Here is an 18,086-nt window from a genome sequence, read left to right as displayed (position 1 = left end):
TAATACTCAACAGTGCTTTGCATTTAGGAAATCACTCAATAACTATTTGATATATTGAACTCTGAAATAATTTTGGCTACATTTTTGAAGTCAGAGAGCATATCTCACTTCTGTAATAATGAAATAATGTGAATGTGAGTAACACTGGATCAAAACACAAACCCTGGGGGTGGGATGGGGTGGGAGTGGGGAGAGCATGACCTCTTGGGATTAAGTGGTATTCAAACTACAAGAGGATAAACTATATGAGATTTGTCTTAGAATTCTAATTAGGAAAGAAATTTGACTTACCTGTTTAATCATTTTGCCAAGTTCAAAATCCGGCCTTCTGCCTATTGAATAGTCAGCTTTCACTTCAGAATAGGTATCATTAATAATTGCCAAGAACATATTCTAGGGATAAGTATTCAAATAATTATTTCAATAAAAATTTAGTTTAAATGTTAGTGACTTTAACAAGTTTTGGGTTTGTAAAATTATATTTAAATTTTAAAAGTAGGCCAGGCGCGGTGGCTCACGCCTGTAATCCCAGCACCCAGGAGGCCAAGGTGAGTGAATCACTTGAAGACACGAGTTCAAGATCAGCCTGGCCAACATGGCAAAACCCTGTCTGTACTAAAAATACAAAAATTAGCCAGGCGTGGTGGTGCACACCTGTAGTCCCAGCTACTCGGGAGGTGGAGGCAGGAGAATCTCTTGAACCCAGGAGGTGGAGGTTGCAGTGAGCCGAGTGAGATCGCACCATTGCACTCCAGCCTGGGTGACAGAGCAAGACTCCGTCTCAAAAAAAAAAAGAGGAAAAACAAACAAAAAAACATAAAATTTTAAGAGTAACCCATATGCTCAAAAATGGGGAGATGACTATGCAGGCAATAAAGTAGAATAGAAAATGTGTAGTGTGTGGGTATGGGCAAATATGTTTATGGCAAATGAGAAAAGCAGAATGTAAAAGAATGCATATGAACTGGTTATATATACACAAATTAATATTACATAATGGAAGAAAATCTAGAATGATGTAATTATGTGTTCATAAGGGTATTTTTTGTTTGTTTGTTTTTGAGATAGGGTCCCACCCTGTTGCCCAGGCTGGAGTGCAGTTATGCGATCTCAGCTCATTGCAGCCTCCCACTCCCAGGTTCAAGCGATTCTCATGCCTCAGCCACCCAAGTAGCTGGGATTATAGGTGTACATCACCACGCCTAGCTAATTTTTGTATTTTTAGTAGAGACAGCATTTCGTCATGTTGCCCAGGCTGGTCTTGAACTCCTGAGCTCAAGCGATCCGCCTGCCTCTGCCTCTCAAAGTGCTAGGATTGTAGGTGTGAGCCACTGTGTCCAGCCAAGGGTGTTTGTTGTTACTGTTGTTTTTTAATTCTATGAAGCTGCTTAAATTTACAGTCTTACTACAGCTCCTGCAGCTACTAATGTCCAGATAATGCAAATGTAGAAAGGATATTCTTACCTCACCAGCCCACCTTTCACTGTGGCCCAGCTCTGTCACCCTAAGACTCTTGTCTGTCACCAGGGGATAACTTCTGTGCCTGACAAAAAGTGTTTTCATGGAGGACAGTACAATGCCTTGACTAGAAAGCCAAGGTTCCTTGGTTAGGAGGCCCAAATAGACTTGTTTTGAGTGCGTGTGAGAGATCCATCCTGATAACTCCTGAAAACCACAGCGTGGTAAGTGTTTAGTGTAAGGGCCAAAGGCCATTGCAATTTGGGCAGAATATTAATGGCCACATTCCCGACTCATGGCATGCATTGTCCCAGCCTGAAGAGACTTGGGACATTCCAATTATTTATGTGAAGGATTTAGCACATTCCCGTCTAAAACACCCAGAAATTAACTACTGTGATTACATTCTCCAACTTGATAACAGTCACTGGACTAGTGAACCTGGATTACTAGGGATCCACACAATTCTTAATAAATGTAAAGTACTCTGACAGCTGAGCAGAAATAATAGTTTATTCTAAATGAGTAATTTTATTTTTTATTCTAAAAAGTAAGAAATGTAAGGAATATATATTATCATTCTTACCAGCAGGACAAAGAATACAAAAAAGATGAAAGTGATGAAGTAAATGGGTCCCAAGATAGGATTGGCTTGCTGAATACCAGCAAAATTAAAATCTCCAAGAACAATTCGAAATTGTGCAAATCTTTAAGAAAGAAAAACATTAGAAAATATATACCTTCATGTACATACATGACAACTGATGGGAGTTACTAATGTCTCTAAGAGGATGTCTAGCAGCATATGGCATATGCTTTCTGACTTTACTTATGTTAGTACAGAGTTGTGTAAAATTGGATGTAGAAAATTCCCCTAAAGGAAAGACTATTCAGCTATTACCTCAATAGCTGAATAGATAATGTAGGAAATGACCGCTTTAATGAATGTGAACTCAGTGTTCATCTATAATTTTTTTTTTTTTTTTTTTTTTTGAGGCAGTCAAACTGTCGCCCAGGCTAGAGTGCAGTGGTGCTATCTCGGCTCACTGCAACCTCTGTCTTCCAGGTTCAGGCGATTCTCCTGCCTCAGATTCCCAAGTAGCTGGGATTACAGGCGTGTACCACCATGCCCAGCTACTTTTTTTGTATTTTTAGTAGAGACAGCCTCACCATGTTGGCCAGGCTAATCTCAAACTCCTGGCCTCAAGTGATCCGCCCACCTCGGCCTCCCAAAGTGCTGGGATTACCGGCATGAGCCACCACACCCAGCCCACCTATAACATTTGAACCTGAGATACCTGTTTACTAACTGGTTTTGGCAGTGGCCTCCTTGGCCGGCTGTGCCTGTGCCCTTCTAAACATTAGGACTTTGAATTGGTTCAACAAGTGATTTTTCAACTTGTAGAAGGTTGACCTAAGAGCCAAGAGCCCTAAACTTTCTAATGTCAGTGAAGTAAATTTTTGTCTTAACCAACTCTTAAATTCTGATAAAATAGGGATGCCAACAATTTGTCACTTGCTAGTCTCAAGTGCTGATAATAATACTCAACATGATCCTAAGGTTTATTTTACCCTGTTTGTGATTTTTTTTTTTTTTTTTTAGACGGAGTTTCGCTCTTGTCGCCCAGGCTGGAGTGCAATGGCACGATCTCGGCTCACCACAACCTCTGCCTCCCGGGTTCAAGCAATTCTCCTGCCTCAGCCTCCCAAGTAGCTGGGACTACAGGCGTGCGCCACCACGCCCGGCTAATTTTTGTATTTTTAGTAGAGACGGGGGTTTCACCATCTTGTCCAGGCTGGTCTCGAACTCCTGACCTCATGATCCACCCGCCTCAACCTCCCAAAGTGCTGGGATTACAGACGTGAGCCACTGTGCCTGGCCCTATTTTACCCTCTTTGATAGCCTGGTTTGATATGAAATACCACTTAAAATATTTCAAATCTTCCTTTTTCTAATTTTAAAGATGGAAAATGAAGAAATTAAGACTTTGAGTAGCACAGTAGTAACAAGTAGAATTAGAATTTTCCAACTTGAAAATCTTATTTTATTTTCTCATTATTAACTTGCAGTGGTCTCACTAGACATATCAGGAATATCAGTTTAAATTATGTGTGTGTGTTCTTTATGAGGAAATTTGGAAAGAATTTTTTTTTTTTTTTGAGACGGTGTTTCGCTCTTATCACCCAGACTGGAGTGCAGTGGTGTGATCTTGGCTCACTGCAACCTCCATCTCCCCAGTTCAAGCGATTCTCCTGCCTCATCAGCCTCCCGAGTAGCTGGGATGACAGGCACATGCCACCATGCCTAGCTAATTTTTGTATTTTTAGTAGAGACGGGGTTTCACCACGTTGGCCAGATTGGTCTCAAATTCCTGACCTTGGGTGATCCACCCGCCTTGGGCTCCCAAAGTGCTCGGATTACAGGCGTGTGGAAAGAAATTTTTAATCGTATGTTGATAACTGTGTAATTGGTCAGTGAAAAGGGAGAAAGGCTGCTTGTCCCTTATTGCTTTTGCCAATCACATAAAAGGAGCAAAAAGCTTTAATGAAGGAAGAAAAAGCATTCAAAGAAATGGGCTACATGAAGTCCTAGGACTCAGAGTTATCTGAGATTCCTTCCTCAGTACCTAGCTAAGACCTGACCAAATCATACCTAAAGTATTTATCTTGCTTTTAATACTGGTTTGTAATGCTTTCCTACATAAGATAGAGAAAATACTGAATTGGAAGGAATTGGTGGAAAGTCTCACCACAAATCAAATATTTTTTCTGGCATAGGAGAATAAGAAGTTCTGTTTTAGTGTTTCTGCCATGATCTTTCATCTTTGAGTTGAAAAAAAAAAAAAGGAACCATTCTCATTCTTTTCTCCTCTCCAGATATTAGCTTGGTAACCAAAGCTTCCATTCAGCCCTTTTCTGTCAGGAAAGTGTTAAGATACTTCTGCTCTGTAATAGTGAGAATGACAAAAACTGAAGCATTTACTGAATGGTTAAAATCTCATAGAAACTGGAGGCTCCAAATACAATGTCTCCTTTCTTAATTGGAGCTTAGTTTATCCATTCTGTTTCTTTTTTGCAAGCTAAAAGCACCATGACGCCTCAACATACAGGGTTATATTGAATGAAAATACTGTTTAGTAACTTTTTGATGCCCCTGTTAACTTTAGATAGAGTTCTCCCTTATTGAATTAAAATAACTAAAAGCGTGTTTCATAAGAACATGCCATTTGTCATTAATAAGACTTTCCAGTCTCTTGAAGTCATTGATTGGGTCACTACAAGAGATTCATCTTTAACTTGAGGGTGTAGCAATTCAAGCTCCCTGCTTGATGTTTAGAAAGGTGACTAGATAGTCCTCTCCCTACACACACACACACACACACACACACACACACACACACACACACACACACACACACACACACACACACACACACACACACACACACACACACACACACACACACACACTGTGCAGGCCCTGGACCTTGCCTCTGTCTCTGCCTCTGTCTCCTTCCTGAGAAATGGCCAGCAACACAGTTTCTCAACTATTTCGTCTGGATCAGAAAAAAAAAAAAAAAAAAAAAGATTCTTGGAAGGTGGAAGAGAACCCTAGGAAACTATTTCTCCCCTGTCCCCATCTAGACAACAATTACATGGGCAGAATCTGTCAGATGTACTACTTTGGAACTCTAGAGTCTATTGAAGAAGGCCTGCAACTTCCAGGGAAAGGCTTGGACAGTAAATTGCAGTTAATTTTGGACAATTTCAGCTTTTATCTCAATAGCTATGCATCCCCTACTCATTAGCTTCATGGCTGGGATCCATGCACATGTTTGTGAAGCAGCTTGCATGTAGCTTATGGGAGCCATGTGGGGAATAAATACCATGTCTTTCAAATATCGGACGTCTGTTTGGTGATTGCTGATTGCTGCTTCTGATCGTGGGGATGCAGACACTGAGGTGGGCAGCCATTGTTGCATCTCCTCCATTGTTGCAAGACCATCGTCCTTCAGCTGAAGTAATGTCCTTGGGATTTAAAGGGCTGTTATCCTTCCCCTACCTCTCACTTTATTCTTCTCTTTTCCTTTTTTGGGATCCAGACATTAAAGAATAGGACATTCAAAACCAACTCCATATCAAGGGTAAGTTAGAAAGTCATTGTGCATGCCCAGGGAAAGGCATAGGCTGAGGAAAACCTGAGAAGACCTTAAGTGCACAACTCAGGGTGATCCTTGGCATGGAGCTAGACTATAAAAATAAAAAATAAGAACAAAAAATGGCAACCCCTGGGCAAGGGGAAGAATCTGATTTTCAAAGTTATCACATTATTAGATTCAAATGTCTGGTTTGAATTTTTATTATTTTTTATTTTTTGTACAGACATGGTCTCCCTTAGTTTCCCAGACTGGTCTCAAACTGCTGGGCCCAAGTGATCCACTTGCCTTGGCCTCCCAAAGTGCAATGGCTCCAAAATGTGAGCCACCACACCCAGCCTGGTTTGAATTTTTTAAAAATCACAAAATCACAAGACATACAAAGTTTGAATCTAAAAATTCACCAAAAAATCACCAGATACACAAAGAAACAGGGAAATATGAGCTATTCAATGGAAAAAACAAAAACAAGAAAAACGCACGCTAGTAGATACTGTCTCTGAGAAAGACCAGATGGTGACCTACTACAAAGACTTTAAAATAACTGTCTTAAAGATGCTGAAAGAACTAAAGGAAAACATGGATAAAATAATAAAACATGAACAAAATGGAAATATCAATAAAGAAAAAAACCTAAAAAGAAACAAAAAATTCTAAGATGGAAAAATAATAACCAAAATGAGAAATTTACTAAAGAGATTCAAAGGAAGATTTGAACAGGCAGAAAAAAGAATCAATTAACTTGAAGATAGGATAATTGACATTGTGTCTGAGAAACAGAAAAAAGAAGAAAAGTGAACAGGGCTGGGTGGCTCACGCTTGTAATCCCAGCACTTTAGGAGTCCAAGACAGGTGGATCACCTGAGGGCAGGAGTTCAAGACCAGCCTGGCCAACATGGTGAAACCCAGACTCTACTAAAAATACAAAATTAGCTGGGTGTGGTGGCACATGCCTGTAGTCCCAGCTACTCAGGAGACTGAGACAAGAGAATTGCTTGAACCCAACAGGCGGAGTCTGCAGTAAGCTAAGATCCCACCACTGCACTCCAGCCTGGGTGAGACAGAGTGAGATTCCCATCTCAAGAAAAAAAAAGAAAAGAAAAGTGAACAGATACCAAGAGACCTGCAGGACACCATCAAGTAAACCAACATACACATTATGGAAGTTCCAAAAAGATAAGAGAAAGAGAAAGGTGCAGAGAGATTATTTGAAGAAATGATGGCCAAAAACTTCCCAAGTTTGATGAACAATATTAATTTAAACATCCAAGGAGCTCAGTGAACTCCAATAGAATGAACTCAAAGACAGCCACACCAAAACACATTATAGTCAAACTCAAAAGCCAAAGACAGAGAATCTTGACAGGTCATCACATACAAGGAAACCTCAAGAAGATTATCAGCATATTTCTCATCAGAAACTTTGAAGACTACAAGGCAGTGCACTGATAACATTCAAAGTGCTAAAAGAAAAAAGGTGGCAGCCGGGCTCAGTGGCTCACGCCTGTAATGCCTGCACTTTGGGAGGCTGAGGTGGTAGATCACAAGGTTAGGAATTCGAGACCAGCCTGGTTAACATGGCAAAACCCTGCTTCTACTAAAAATACAAAAATTAGCCGGGTGTGGTGGTGCGCATCTGTAATTCTAGCTACTTGAGAGGCTGAGGCATGAGAATCGCTTGAACCTTGGAAATTGAGGCTGCAGTGAGCTGAGATCACACCACTGTACTCCAGCCTGAGTGAAAGCGCAATACTCTGTCTCAAAAAAAAAAAAAAAAGAAGAAGAAAAGTGGCAACTAGGAATATTATATCTGGCAAAACTCTCCTTCAAAAGTGAGGAAGAGGCTGGGCATGGTGGTTGAGACCAGCCTGGCCAACATGATGAAACCTCATCTCTACCAAAAATATAAAAAATTATCCGGGTATGATGGTGCACACCTGTAATCCCAGCTACTTGGGAAACTGAGGCAGGAGAATTGCTTGAACCTGGGAGTCAGAGGTTGTGGTGAAAGCCGAGATCATGCCACTGCACTCCAGCCTGGGTGACAGAGTGAGACTCCGTCTCAAAAAAAAAGTGAGGGAGAAATGGGTTGGGCATGATGACTCATGCCTGTGATCCCGGCACTTTGGGAGGCCAAGGTGGGAGGATCACTGGAGCCCAGAAGTTTGAGACCAGCCTTGGCAACATAGTAAGACCTCCATCTCTTAAGAAAAAAGAAAAAAAATATATATATGTATACATATTTGGTGAGGGAGAAATGAAGACATTCCAAGATCAACAAAAACTGAAGGAGTTTATTATCACTAAATCTATCCTACAAGAAGTTCTAAAAGGAATCCTACAGGTTTAAATGAAGGAACACTAGATAATAAAGCCATATGAAGGAATACAGATCTTAGTAAAGGTAAATACATGAGCAATTATAAAAGCTAGTATTATTATAACAACAGTTTGCAACTTCATTTTTGTTTTCTACATAATTTAAGAGACTAATGCATTAAAATTTTTCAGGTTGTTTTTGGACACAATGAACAAAGATGTAATTTTGTGACATCAATAAAAAAACCTCCCCTTTGGGAGGCCAAGGCGGGCAGATAACGAGGTCAGGAGTTCAAGACCAGCCTGACCAACATGGTGAAACCCCGTCTCTACTAAAAATACAAAAATTAGCTGGGCATGGTGGCGCACGCCTGTAATCCCAGCTACTCAGGAGGCTGAGGCAGGAGAATTGCTTCAATCTGGGAGGCAGAGGTTGCAGTGAGCTGAGATCACACCACTGCACTCCAGCCTGGGTGACAGAGTGAGACTCTATCTCAAATAAAAAATAAAAATAATAAATAAAAATTAAAATTAAAAATTAAAAACCTCCCAACAAAGAATAGCCAAGGATCTGGCTTCACTGGTAAATTCTACAAACATTTAAAGAATTAATGCCAATCTTCAAACTCTTCCAAAAATGGAAGAGAAGGGAATGCTTCCAAACTCATTTTACATGGCTAGCATTACCCTGAAACCTAAGCCAGACAAAGACAGTACAAGAAAAGAAAATTACAGGCCAATATACCTCATGAAGATAGATGCAAAAATCCTTAATAAATACTAGCAAGTCAATTGGACAGCATATTAAAAGGATCATATACCATGAACAAGTGAGATTTATCCCTACAATGCAAGGATGGTTCAACATGCACAAATCAATAAATGTGATACACATTTAAAAAATGAAGGATAAAAACCGTATGATTGTCTTAATAGAAGCAGAAAAAAATTTGATAATATTCAACATATTTTCAGGATAAAAACTATCAACAAATTAGGTATAGAAAGAATGTCCCTTAACATAATAAAGGCCATTATATTTCAGACCCACAGCTAACATCATACTCAGTGGTTAAAAGTTGAAAGCTTTTCTTCTAAGATCAAGAACAAGACAAGAATGCCCTCTCTTGCCACTTCTATTAAATACAGTATTGAAAGTCCTAGCCAGAGCAATAGGAAAGAAAGAGAATAAAGGCACCCACACTGGAAAGGAAGCAGTAACTGTCTTTCTTTGCAGATGGTATGACCTTATTTATACAAACCCTTAAAGATTCCACCAAAAAACTATTAGAATAAATGAATTAAGTTGCAAGATACACACAGTAGCATTTTAATACATTACAGGTTGAGTATACCTTATCTGATATGCTTGGAACCAGAAGTGTTTCGATTTGGGATTTTTTTTTAGATTTTGGAATATTTGCATTATATTTACTGGTTGAGCATTCCAAAGCTGAAAATTTGAAATCCAGAATGCTCCAATGCACATTTCTTTGAGTGTCATATCAGCACTCAAAAAATTTTGAATTTTGGATCATTTCAAATTTGTGGTTTTCAGAGTTGGAATGCTCAACCTGTAATGATGATCTATTCAAAAAAGAAATCAAGAAAGCAATTCCAGGCTGGGTTGGTGGCTCATGCCTGTAATCCCAGCACTTTGGGAGGCCAAGATGGATGAGTTTCTTGAGCCCAGGAGTTCGTGACCAGCCTGGCAACATGGCGAAACCTTGTCTCTATCAAAAATAAAAAAAATTAAAAAAAAAAAAGCCAAGTATGGTGATGCATGCCTGTAATCTCTGCTACTTGGGAAAATGAGGTGGTAGGATTGCTTGAACCTGGGAGGTGGAGGCTGCAGTGAGTCGGGATCACACTCCAGCCTGAGTGACAGAGCAAGACCTCATCGGAAAAAAAAAAAAAAAAAAAGGAAAAGAAAAAAGAAAGAAAAGCTGGGCACAGTGCCTCATGCCTTTAATCCCAGCTACTTGAGAGGCTGAGGCGAGAGGATTGCTTGAGACCAGGAGTTCAAAACCAGCCTGAACACCATAGTGAGACCTAGTTTCTAAAAATAAAAATAAAAAATACATTTGAAAAATTAGCCATGGCCGAAACCCCATCTCTACTAAAAATACAAAAATTAGCCGGGTGTGGTGGCATGTGCCTGTAGTCCCAGCTACTCGGGAGGCTGAGGCAGGAGAATTGCTTGAACCTGGGAGGTGGAGGTTGCAGTGAGCTGAGATGGCACCATTGCATTTCAGAGCCTGGGCGATAGAGCGAGACTCCGTCCCTCCCCCCCCCAAAAAAAAAAAAATTAGCCATGGCTGGGCACACAGCTGTATCCCAGTACTTTGAGAGTCCAAGATTGGAGATTGCTTGAGGCTAGGAGTTCAAGACCAGCCTGGGCAACAAAATGAGATCCTGTCTCTTCAAAAAATTTTTAAAAATCAGCTGGGCATGGTGGCATGCACCTGTAGTCCCAGCTACTCAGGAGGCTGAGGAGGGAGAATCCCTTGAGCCAAGGAGTTCAAAGCCATAGTGTGCTATGATCATGCCACTGTACTCCAGCCTGAATGACAGAGCAAGACTCCCTCTCTAAAAAAAAAAAAAATCTAAAATTTATATGGAACCACGGAATACCCTGAATAGCCAAAGCAATCTTGAACATAAAGAATAAAGTGGGAGGCATCACACTACCTAATTTCAAAGTATATTAGAAAGCTATTGTAATCAAAACAGCATGCCGCTGGCATAGGAACAGACACATAGACCAGTGGAACAGAATAGAGAGTCCAGAAGTAAATCCATGCACTTATGGTCAACTGATCTTCAACAAAGGTACCAAGAATACACAATAGGGAAAGGAGAGTCTCTTCAATAGATAGTATTGGAAAAACTTGATATCCACATGCAGAAGAATGAAATTTGACTGCAATCTCACACCATGTACAAAAATCAACTCAAAATGGATTAAAGTCTTAACCATAACATTTGAAACTTTAAAACTACTAGAAGAAAATATAGGTGAAAAAAACTTTTTGACATTGGTCTGGGCAATATTTTTTAAGACATGACCCCAAAAGCACGGTAACAAAAGCAAAAATAGACAAATAGGATCACATCAAACTAAAAAGCTTCTTCTGCCCAGCAAACAACACAGTGAAGAGACAACATGAAATGGGAGAAGATTTTTATAAACCATACATCTGGTAAGGGCTTAATATCCAAAATATATTAAGAAGTAAAAAAACTCAATAGCAAGAAAACAAATAATCCAGCTGAACATGGTGGCACATGCCTGTATTCCCAGCACTTTGGGAGGCCAAGGTGGGCAGATCACTTGAACCCAAGAGTTTGAGACCAGCCTGAGCAACATGGTAAAACCCTGTCTCTACAAAAAAATATAAAAATTAGGCGTGGTGGTGCATGTGCCTGTAGTCTAGCTACTCAGGAGGCTGAAGTGGGAGGATTGCTTGAACCTGGGAGGTTGAGGCTGCAGTGAGCTGAGATTGTGCCACTGCACTCCACCTTGGGCAACAGAGTGAGACTGTCTCAAAAAAAAAAAAGAAGAAAAAAGAAGGCTGGGTGCGGTGGCTCACGCCTTTAATCCCAGCACTTTGGGAGGTTGAGGCAGGTGGCTCACCTGAGGTCAGGAGTTCCAGACCAGCCTGGCCAACGTGGTGAAACTCCATCTCCACTAAAAAAACACAAAAATGAAGGCCAGGAGTTTGAGACCAGCCTGACCAACATGGAGAAACCCCATCTCCACTAAAAATACAAAACTAGCCGGGCGTGGTGGTGCATGCCTGTAATCCCAGCTACTTGGGAGGCTGAGCCAGGAGAATCACTTGAACCTGGGAGGCGGAGGTTGCAGTGAGCTGAGATCGCACCATTGCGCTCCAGCCTGGGCAACAAGAGCAAAACTCCATCTCAAAAAAAAAAAGAAAGAAAACAAATAATCCAATTTAAAAATGGACAAAGGACCCGAATAGACATTTCTCAAAAGAAGACACACAAATGGCCAATAGATATATGAAAAAATGGTCAACATCACTCATCATCAGGAAAATGCAAATTAGGCCAGGCACGGTGGCTCACACCTGTAATCCCAGCACTTTGAGAGACAGAGGCAGGTGGATCACTTGAGGTCAGGAGTTTGAGACCAGCCTGGCTAACATGGTGAAACCCCATCTCTACTAAAAATACAAAAATTAGCCAGAAATGGTGGTGCATGCCTGTAATGCCAGCTACTCGGGAGGCTGAGGTGGGAGAATCACTTGAACCCAGGAAGAGGAGGTTACAGTGAGCCGAGATCATGCCACTACACTCCAGCCTGGGCAACAGAGCAAGACTCCATCTCAAAAAAAACCAAACCAAAACAAAATGAGATATCACCTCATACCTGTTAGAATGGCTCTTATCAAAAAGATAACAAGTGTTATCAAGGATGGAGACAAAAAGAAAACTTCATACATTGTTGGTGGGCATGTAAAATGGTATAGCCACTATGCCAAACAGTATTGATATTCCTCAGAAAATTAAAAACAGGACTAACATATGATCCAGCAATCCACTTCTTGGTATATGTATCTACATGAAATAAAATCAGTATGTGAAAGAAATATCTGTCCTTCCATGTCACTGCAGCATTGTTTACAATAGCTGAGATATGGAATCAATCTACATGTCTATTAATGGTTAAATGGATAAAGAAAATGTGGCATATATAAACAATGGAACACTATTCAATCTTTGAAAAGGAGGAAACACTGTCATTTGCAACAAGGATGAAATTGGAGGACCATCATATTAAGTGAAATAAGCAAGGCACAGAAGGACAAATATTGCATGATCTCACTTACATGTGGAGTCTGAAAAAGTTGGAGTCATAGAAGCAGAGGGTAGAACGGTAATTGCCAAGGGTTGGAGAGGTGGAGTTCAAGGGGAATTGAGAGTTGTATGTCAATGGGTGTAAAATTTCAGTTAGAATAAGTTCTGGAGATCTACTGTATAGCATGGTGACTATAGTTAATAATGTATACTTGAAAATTGCTAAGGAAGTAGATCTTAAATGTTCTTACCACAAAAAATGATAAATATGAGAGGTGATGGATATGTTAAACAGCCTGATTTAATCATTTCACAATGTATACATGTATCAAAACATCACACCATATAGCATAAATATATATAATTTTAATTATGCCTTAATAAGTCTGGAGGGGGAAATAGATCATATGATCCAGCAATTCTACTTCTGGGTATATAACCAAAGGAACTGAAAGGAGGGTCTTGACGAGATATTTATACATCCATGTTCACAGCACTGTTATTCACAATAGCTAAAATGTGGAACCAACCCAAGTGTGTATTGGCAGATGAATGAATAGGCAAAATGTGGACTATACATATAATGGAATATTATTCAGCCTTTTTAAGGAAGGAAATTCTGACTACATGCTACAACATGGATGAAACTTAAGGGCATTTGTGCTAAGTGAAGTAATCCAGTCACAAAAAGACAAATAATATATGATTTCACTTACAGGTGGTACCTAGAGTAATCAAAATCATAGACAAAAAGTAAAATGGTGGCTGACGGGGCCAGGGAAGGGGAAAATAGGGAGTTATTGTTTAATTGGTATAGAGTTTTTGTTTTCCAAGATGAAAAGATTTGGAGATAGATGGTGGTGATGGTTGCACAATATGAATGTACTTAATATCACTGAACTGTACACTTAGAAGTGGTTTAAATGGTAAATTTTATGTTATATATATTTTATCACCATAAAAATATTGAAAAAAGAGCTTAAAAATGCCTTCAGGGCAAATAGCTTTGGGTGCTGGGCTTACTTCTCTGGGTTGTGGCCTTCTGACTTTGGCCCAGTTATTACTCACTCTCTTATTAATTCTTCATTGTTCTCTATGTCATCCAGCTTTTTTTTTTTTTTTTGAGACAGGGTCTCATTCTGTCGCCCAGGCTGGAGTGCAGTGGCGTGATCTTGGCTCATTGCAACCTCCGCCTCTCAGGTTAAAGGATTCTCCTGCCTCAGCCTCCTGAGTAGCTGGGATTACAGGCATACACCACCATACCCAGCTAATCTTTTTGTATTTTTTTTTTTAGTAGAGACGGGGTTTCGCCATGTTGGCCAGGCTGATCTTGAACTCCTGACCTCAGGTGATCCACCCGCCTCGGCCTCCCAAAGTGCTGGCATTACAGGCGTGAACCACTGCACCCAACCCATCCAGCTTTTAAAATTGTCCTCAAGAGGAGATTGATCTGAATAACCTAACACATCATTACCAAAAACACGTCCTCTCATTAACCCATTTCAAAGTTCTCTACCTGTTCTGTGCTTTATACTTTCCTTTCCTCTTCACTACCCATGGTAAGACAAATTTCCTAGGCTCTGTAAATTATTACATCTGTATTCAATGCCAATTATTACCAAGTTTTTTTATTATTATTATTATTATTATTATTATTATTGTTTTAGAGATGGGGTTTCACTCTGTTGCCCATGCTGGAGTGCAGTGGCGTGATCATAGCTCACTGTAACCTCAAACTCCCAGGCTCAAGTGATCCTCCTGCCTCAGTGTCTTGAGTAGTTAGGAATACAAACATATGCCACCACAACCAGCTAGTTGTTTTTTGTTTTTTTTTGTAGAAACGGAGTCTTGCTATGTTGCCCAGGTTGGTCTTGAACTCCTGGCCTCAGTGATTCTCCCATCTTGGCCTCCCTAATGCTGGGATTATAGGTGCCATGGTGCCCAGCCTAAAGCTATTTTAAAAATACATGTTTGGCAGATTAGCAAAGGACGATCAGGTCAATATCAATAAAAATATTAAGATGGAGCCCTCTAAAGAAAACACTTAAGATTTCTTTTGGCTGGGTGTGGTGGCACACCCAGCTACTCGGGAGGCTGAGGTGGGAGGACTGCTTGAGCCCAGGAGTTTTAGGATGCAATGAGCTGTGATAACGCCATTGTACTCCAGCCTGGGTGACAGAGTGGAAACCCTGTCTCAAAAAAAAAAAAAAAAAGTTTTCTTTTGCCCAGAGAATAAATACCACAGAGACATGGGGGACAATTTCCATTATCTTAGGTAAAATTATCACTTCCAATGAAAAATGAAAAATTATTTTTCTAACTTGACCTAGTAACACCTTAAAAATAGACACCATCACCCATTTGGCTCCTTCAATGCCAAACCCTAATTTGAATGTGACAGATATTTAGCCATCAGTGAAAATGTCAGTCAGGCTGGTGGCTCATGCCTGTAATCCCAGCATTTTGGGAGGCCAAGGCAGGAGGTTCACTTGAACCCAGAAGTTTAAAACCACCCTGGCCAACGTGGTGAGACCCCTTCTCTACAAAAAATAATAAAAATGTAATCAACCAGGCGTGGTGGTGCACACCTGTAGTCCTAGCTACTTGGGAGGCTGAGGATAGCTTGAGTCCAGAAGTTTGAGGCTGCAGTGAGCTACGAGACCCTGTTTCCAAAAAGAAAATATCAAACTAAGTTTAAATATATAAAAGCTTATATTACTACTTATCATAGACGGTTAGACCTTTCCATTTTTTTTTTGTAAGAAAATATAGAAGATACAATTACATTTATACTAAGAGCTTACATGGAATTCTGAAAAGTGGAAAAGTCATCAACTTGTGATCCAAAAACAAGAAATCCTAACTGGGCATAAGCAAAGAATATTATAAAAAACATGATGGCAAATCCTACTATGTCTTTAATACAACGGGACAAGGTTGATGACAGCTGAGACATTGTCTTGTTAAAGCTTATGAATTTGAATATCTGAAAAAGAAGAAAGTTAATTGAAATAGGAGAATATCAAAGATGAAATTACTTAGAATAAATTAATTTCAGAAGAATTCTGCTTCGAATTAAGGGAGATATTTAATGATAATCATGGGTGTTTGAGGATTTCCCAGCAATAATCATTACAAGGCCAAACTTCTGTTTTTTTGTTTTTTGTTTTTTTTTGAGATGGAGTCTCACTCTGTCACCCAGACTGGAGTGCTGTGGCGCGATCTCGGCTCACTGCAACCTCTGCCCCCTAGGTTCAAGCGATTCTCCTGCCTCAGCCTCCCTAGTAGTTGGGATTACAGGCACGTGCCACCATGCCCGGCTAATATTTTTTGTATTTTTAGTAGAGGCAGGATTTCACCATGTTGCCCAGGCTGGTCTCAATCTCCTGAGCTCAGGTGATCCGCCCACCTCAGCCTCCCAAAGTGCTGGGATTACAGGCGTGAGCCACCGTGCCTGGCCAACTTCTTTTTTTTCTGTCATCCAGGCTGGAGTGCAGTGGGGGATTACAGCTCACTGTAACCTCCACTTCATGGGCTCAAGGGATCCTCCCACCTCAGCCTCCAGAGTAGCTGGGACTACAGGCTTGCACCACCACACCCAGTTAATATTTTTTTGGTATTTTTTGTAGAGATAGGATTTCCCAGGCTGGTCACGAACTCCTGGGGCCAAGAATCTACCTGCCTTGGCCTTCCAAAGTGCTAGGAGTACAGGTGTGAGCCACTGTGCTGGCCCAAACTACTTTTAAAATTACTTAATAGTTGAAAAAATGTTTTTTCCCCATGACTTTCTAGTTTAATTTTTCATTATGCTATTATACTGTTTGTATTATGTAATATAATAAAATATAAATACCTTTATCCATGCAAAAAAGATGGTAATAGCAATTATATTATTGTAATAAATGTGCCAGTATGCAAGAAAATAGAAATCTGAATATTTTTCAGTACTTTTCAACAGCTGTCCAAGTAAGAGAAAAATTTGTACATTACAGTATGTGTTGAAGGAAACAGCCACAAAACACAACTAAATGGGAAAACAAGAAGGGTTAAATTAGAGAATATCTCTACCTCTAAATATCTTACAGCCTATGAGGAAACACAAAAAAAGTTCATCAAAAGTTTAACAAAGAGGGAAGGAAAGATAGGACATATGCTTTTACATAAATGGAAATTACCCTCAACTTATACAAGTTTAAGGTAGCACTAATTATTGTAAAGTTGAAAAATATTAATTGCTTGGCCATCCTAACCTATCTAAATCTTTGTTTCTTTGAGTCATAAAGCACAAATGTATAAAATGATTATGTAACTCTGAGGCCATAAGGATTTTTGCTCTACATAATACTTAAAAGCTAAACATTTTCTACCGTGTAACACTACAAGAAACAATTTACAATTACAAAAAATAAAACCTTCTGGAACCTTTTAATACCTCTTTAAAAGAGTATTTCAGAACCAGGTTGTTTTAGCTATCAGAGCTTTATAACTGACATGAAAATTTTCCTTTGACTTTTCTTGCCTGAAATGCTCAGATAAACATTTAATGTTATGTCCTTTGTAAGATATTAGTGGAGTTACCAGAGAGGTAGGTGGCATGCTTTCTGATTCTCAGAAACCTTCAATCTGTTTTTGGGAAACAAGGCTTAAATACTTGATTGGCTATAATTAAGGGCCAATAAGGGTGAAAGATCAGATTGTATAAGCCAGAAACATTGGTTCTTTGTTCCTAAGACCAAGCTCTTAACATTTGTCTCGGCCTGCCTAAATCTCTGTTTATTTCAGTACATTTCATTGACTAGAACTGATGGTCTTTGGTGTTTCTTTCAGGGACTATTTCCCCAAACCTGGTGCCCTCTGTACCCATAAGGTCCCCTCTGGCTGCTCACCCCTGTCAGTATTCCACTTAGCCTTGTCTTTTATCTATTTTTTCAAAATTTATTATGAGGAGGAAAACAGATTTAGGCACATAGATTATTTTAAATAACCTTGCCCCCAAAGACCCATAACTGGTGAAACTCAAGGCCCTGTAAGTAATACATTTTTTGAGTGGGGGTAGGGAGACCTACTGTGCACATTAAAGCGTAATATTTCTGGAATCACCTTTCCCTGTAGGTTTACGCTGACCCTCCCAAGGACCAAATCAGAAAAAAATAGATCTCTCCCTTTTGGAGGCACACCATTAGTAGTACTATTCCCAGTTCATTTTATGTTTGATACTTGTAGCTTTCAAAATAAGTCCTGGATGAATAGAAGATTCTGTCTTTTTATACCTCCTTCATTGGTAGGTTCAGATGTGATCCCCTTCAACCATACACATGAATATATACT

General features: G+C 39.8%; 1 protein-coding gene across 4 annotated transcripts in view; it reads right to left on the bottom strand.

The window, feature by feature from the left end:
• PKD2L2 (polycystin 2 like 2, transient receptor potential cation channel) overlaps window positions 1-18,086 on the bottom strand; it is a 53,855-nt gene that overhangs the window by 18,733 nt on the left and 17,036 nt on the right. For 2 of the 4 annotated variants that reach the window (XM_054488802.1, XM_054488806.1), the window contains exons 7-10: window positions 16,612-16,782; window positions 15,563-15,744; window positions 2,045-2,165; window positions 292-393 (exon numbers count right to left, since the gene is read on the bottom strand). In XM_054488802.1, coding sequence (XP_054344777.1) covers window positions 292-393; window positions 2,045-2,165; window positions 15,563-15,744; window positions 16,612-16,782 — 576 coding nt within the window. The remainder of the gene's footprint in view (window positions 1-291; window positions 394-2,044; window positions 2,166-15,562; window positions 15,745-16,611; window positions 16,783-18,086) is intronic. The other 2 variants (XM_054488803.1, XM_054488804.1) reach the window with 1 other exon arrangement.

This window comes from Pongo pygmaeus, chromosome 4 (genome assembly GCF_028885625.2).
Source record: "Pongo pygmaeus isolate AG05252 chromosome 4, NHGRI_mPonPyg2-v2.0_pri, whole genome shotgun sequence".
Lineage (NCBI taxonomy): Eukaryota > Metazoa > Chordata > Mammalia > Primates > Hominidae > Pongo > Pongo pygmaeus.
This window is presented reverse-complemented; position numbering and strand designations above follow the sequence as displayed.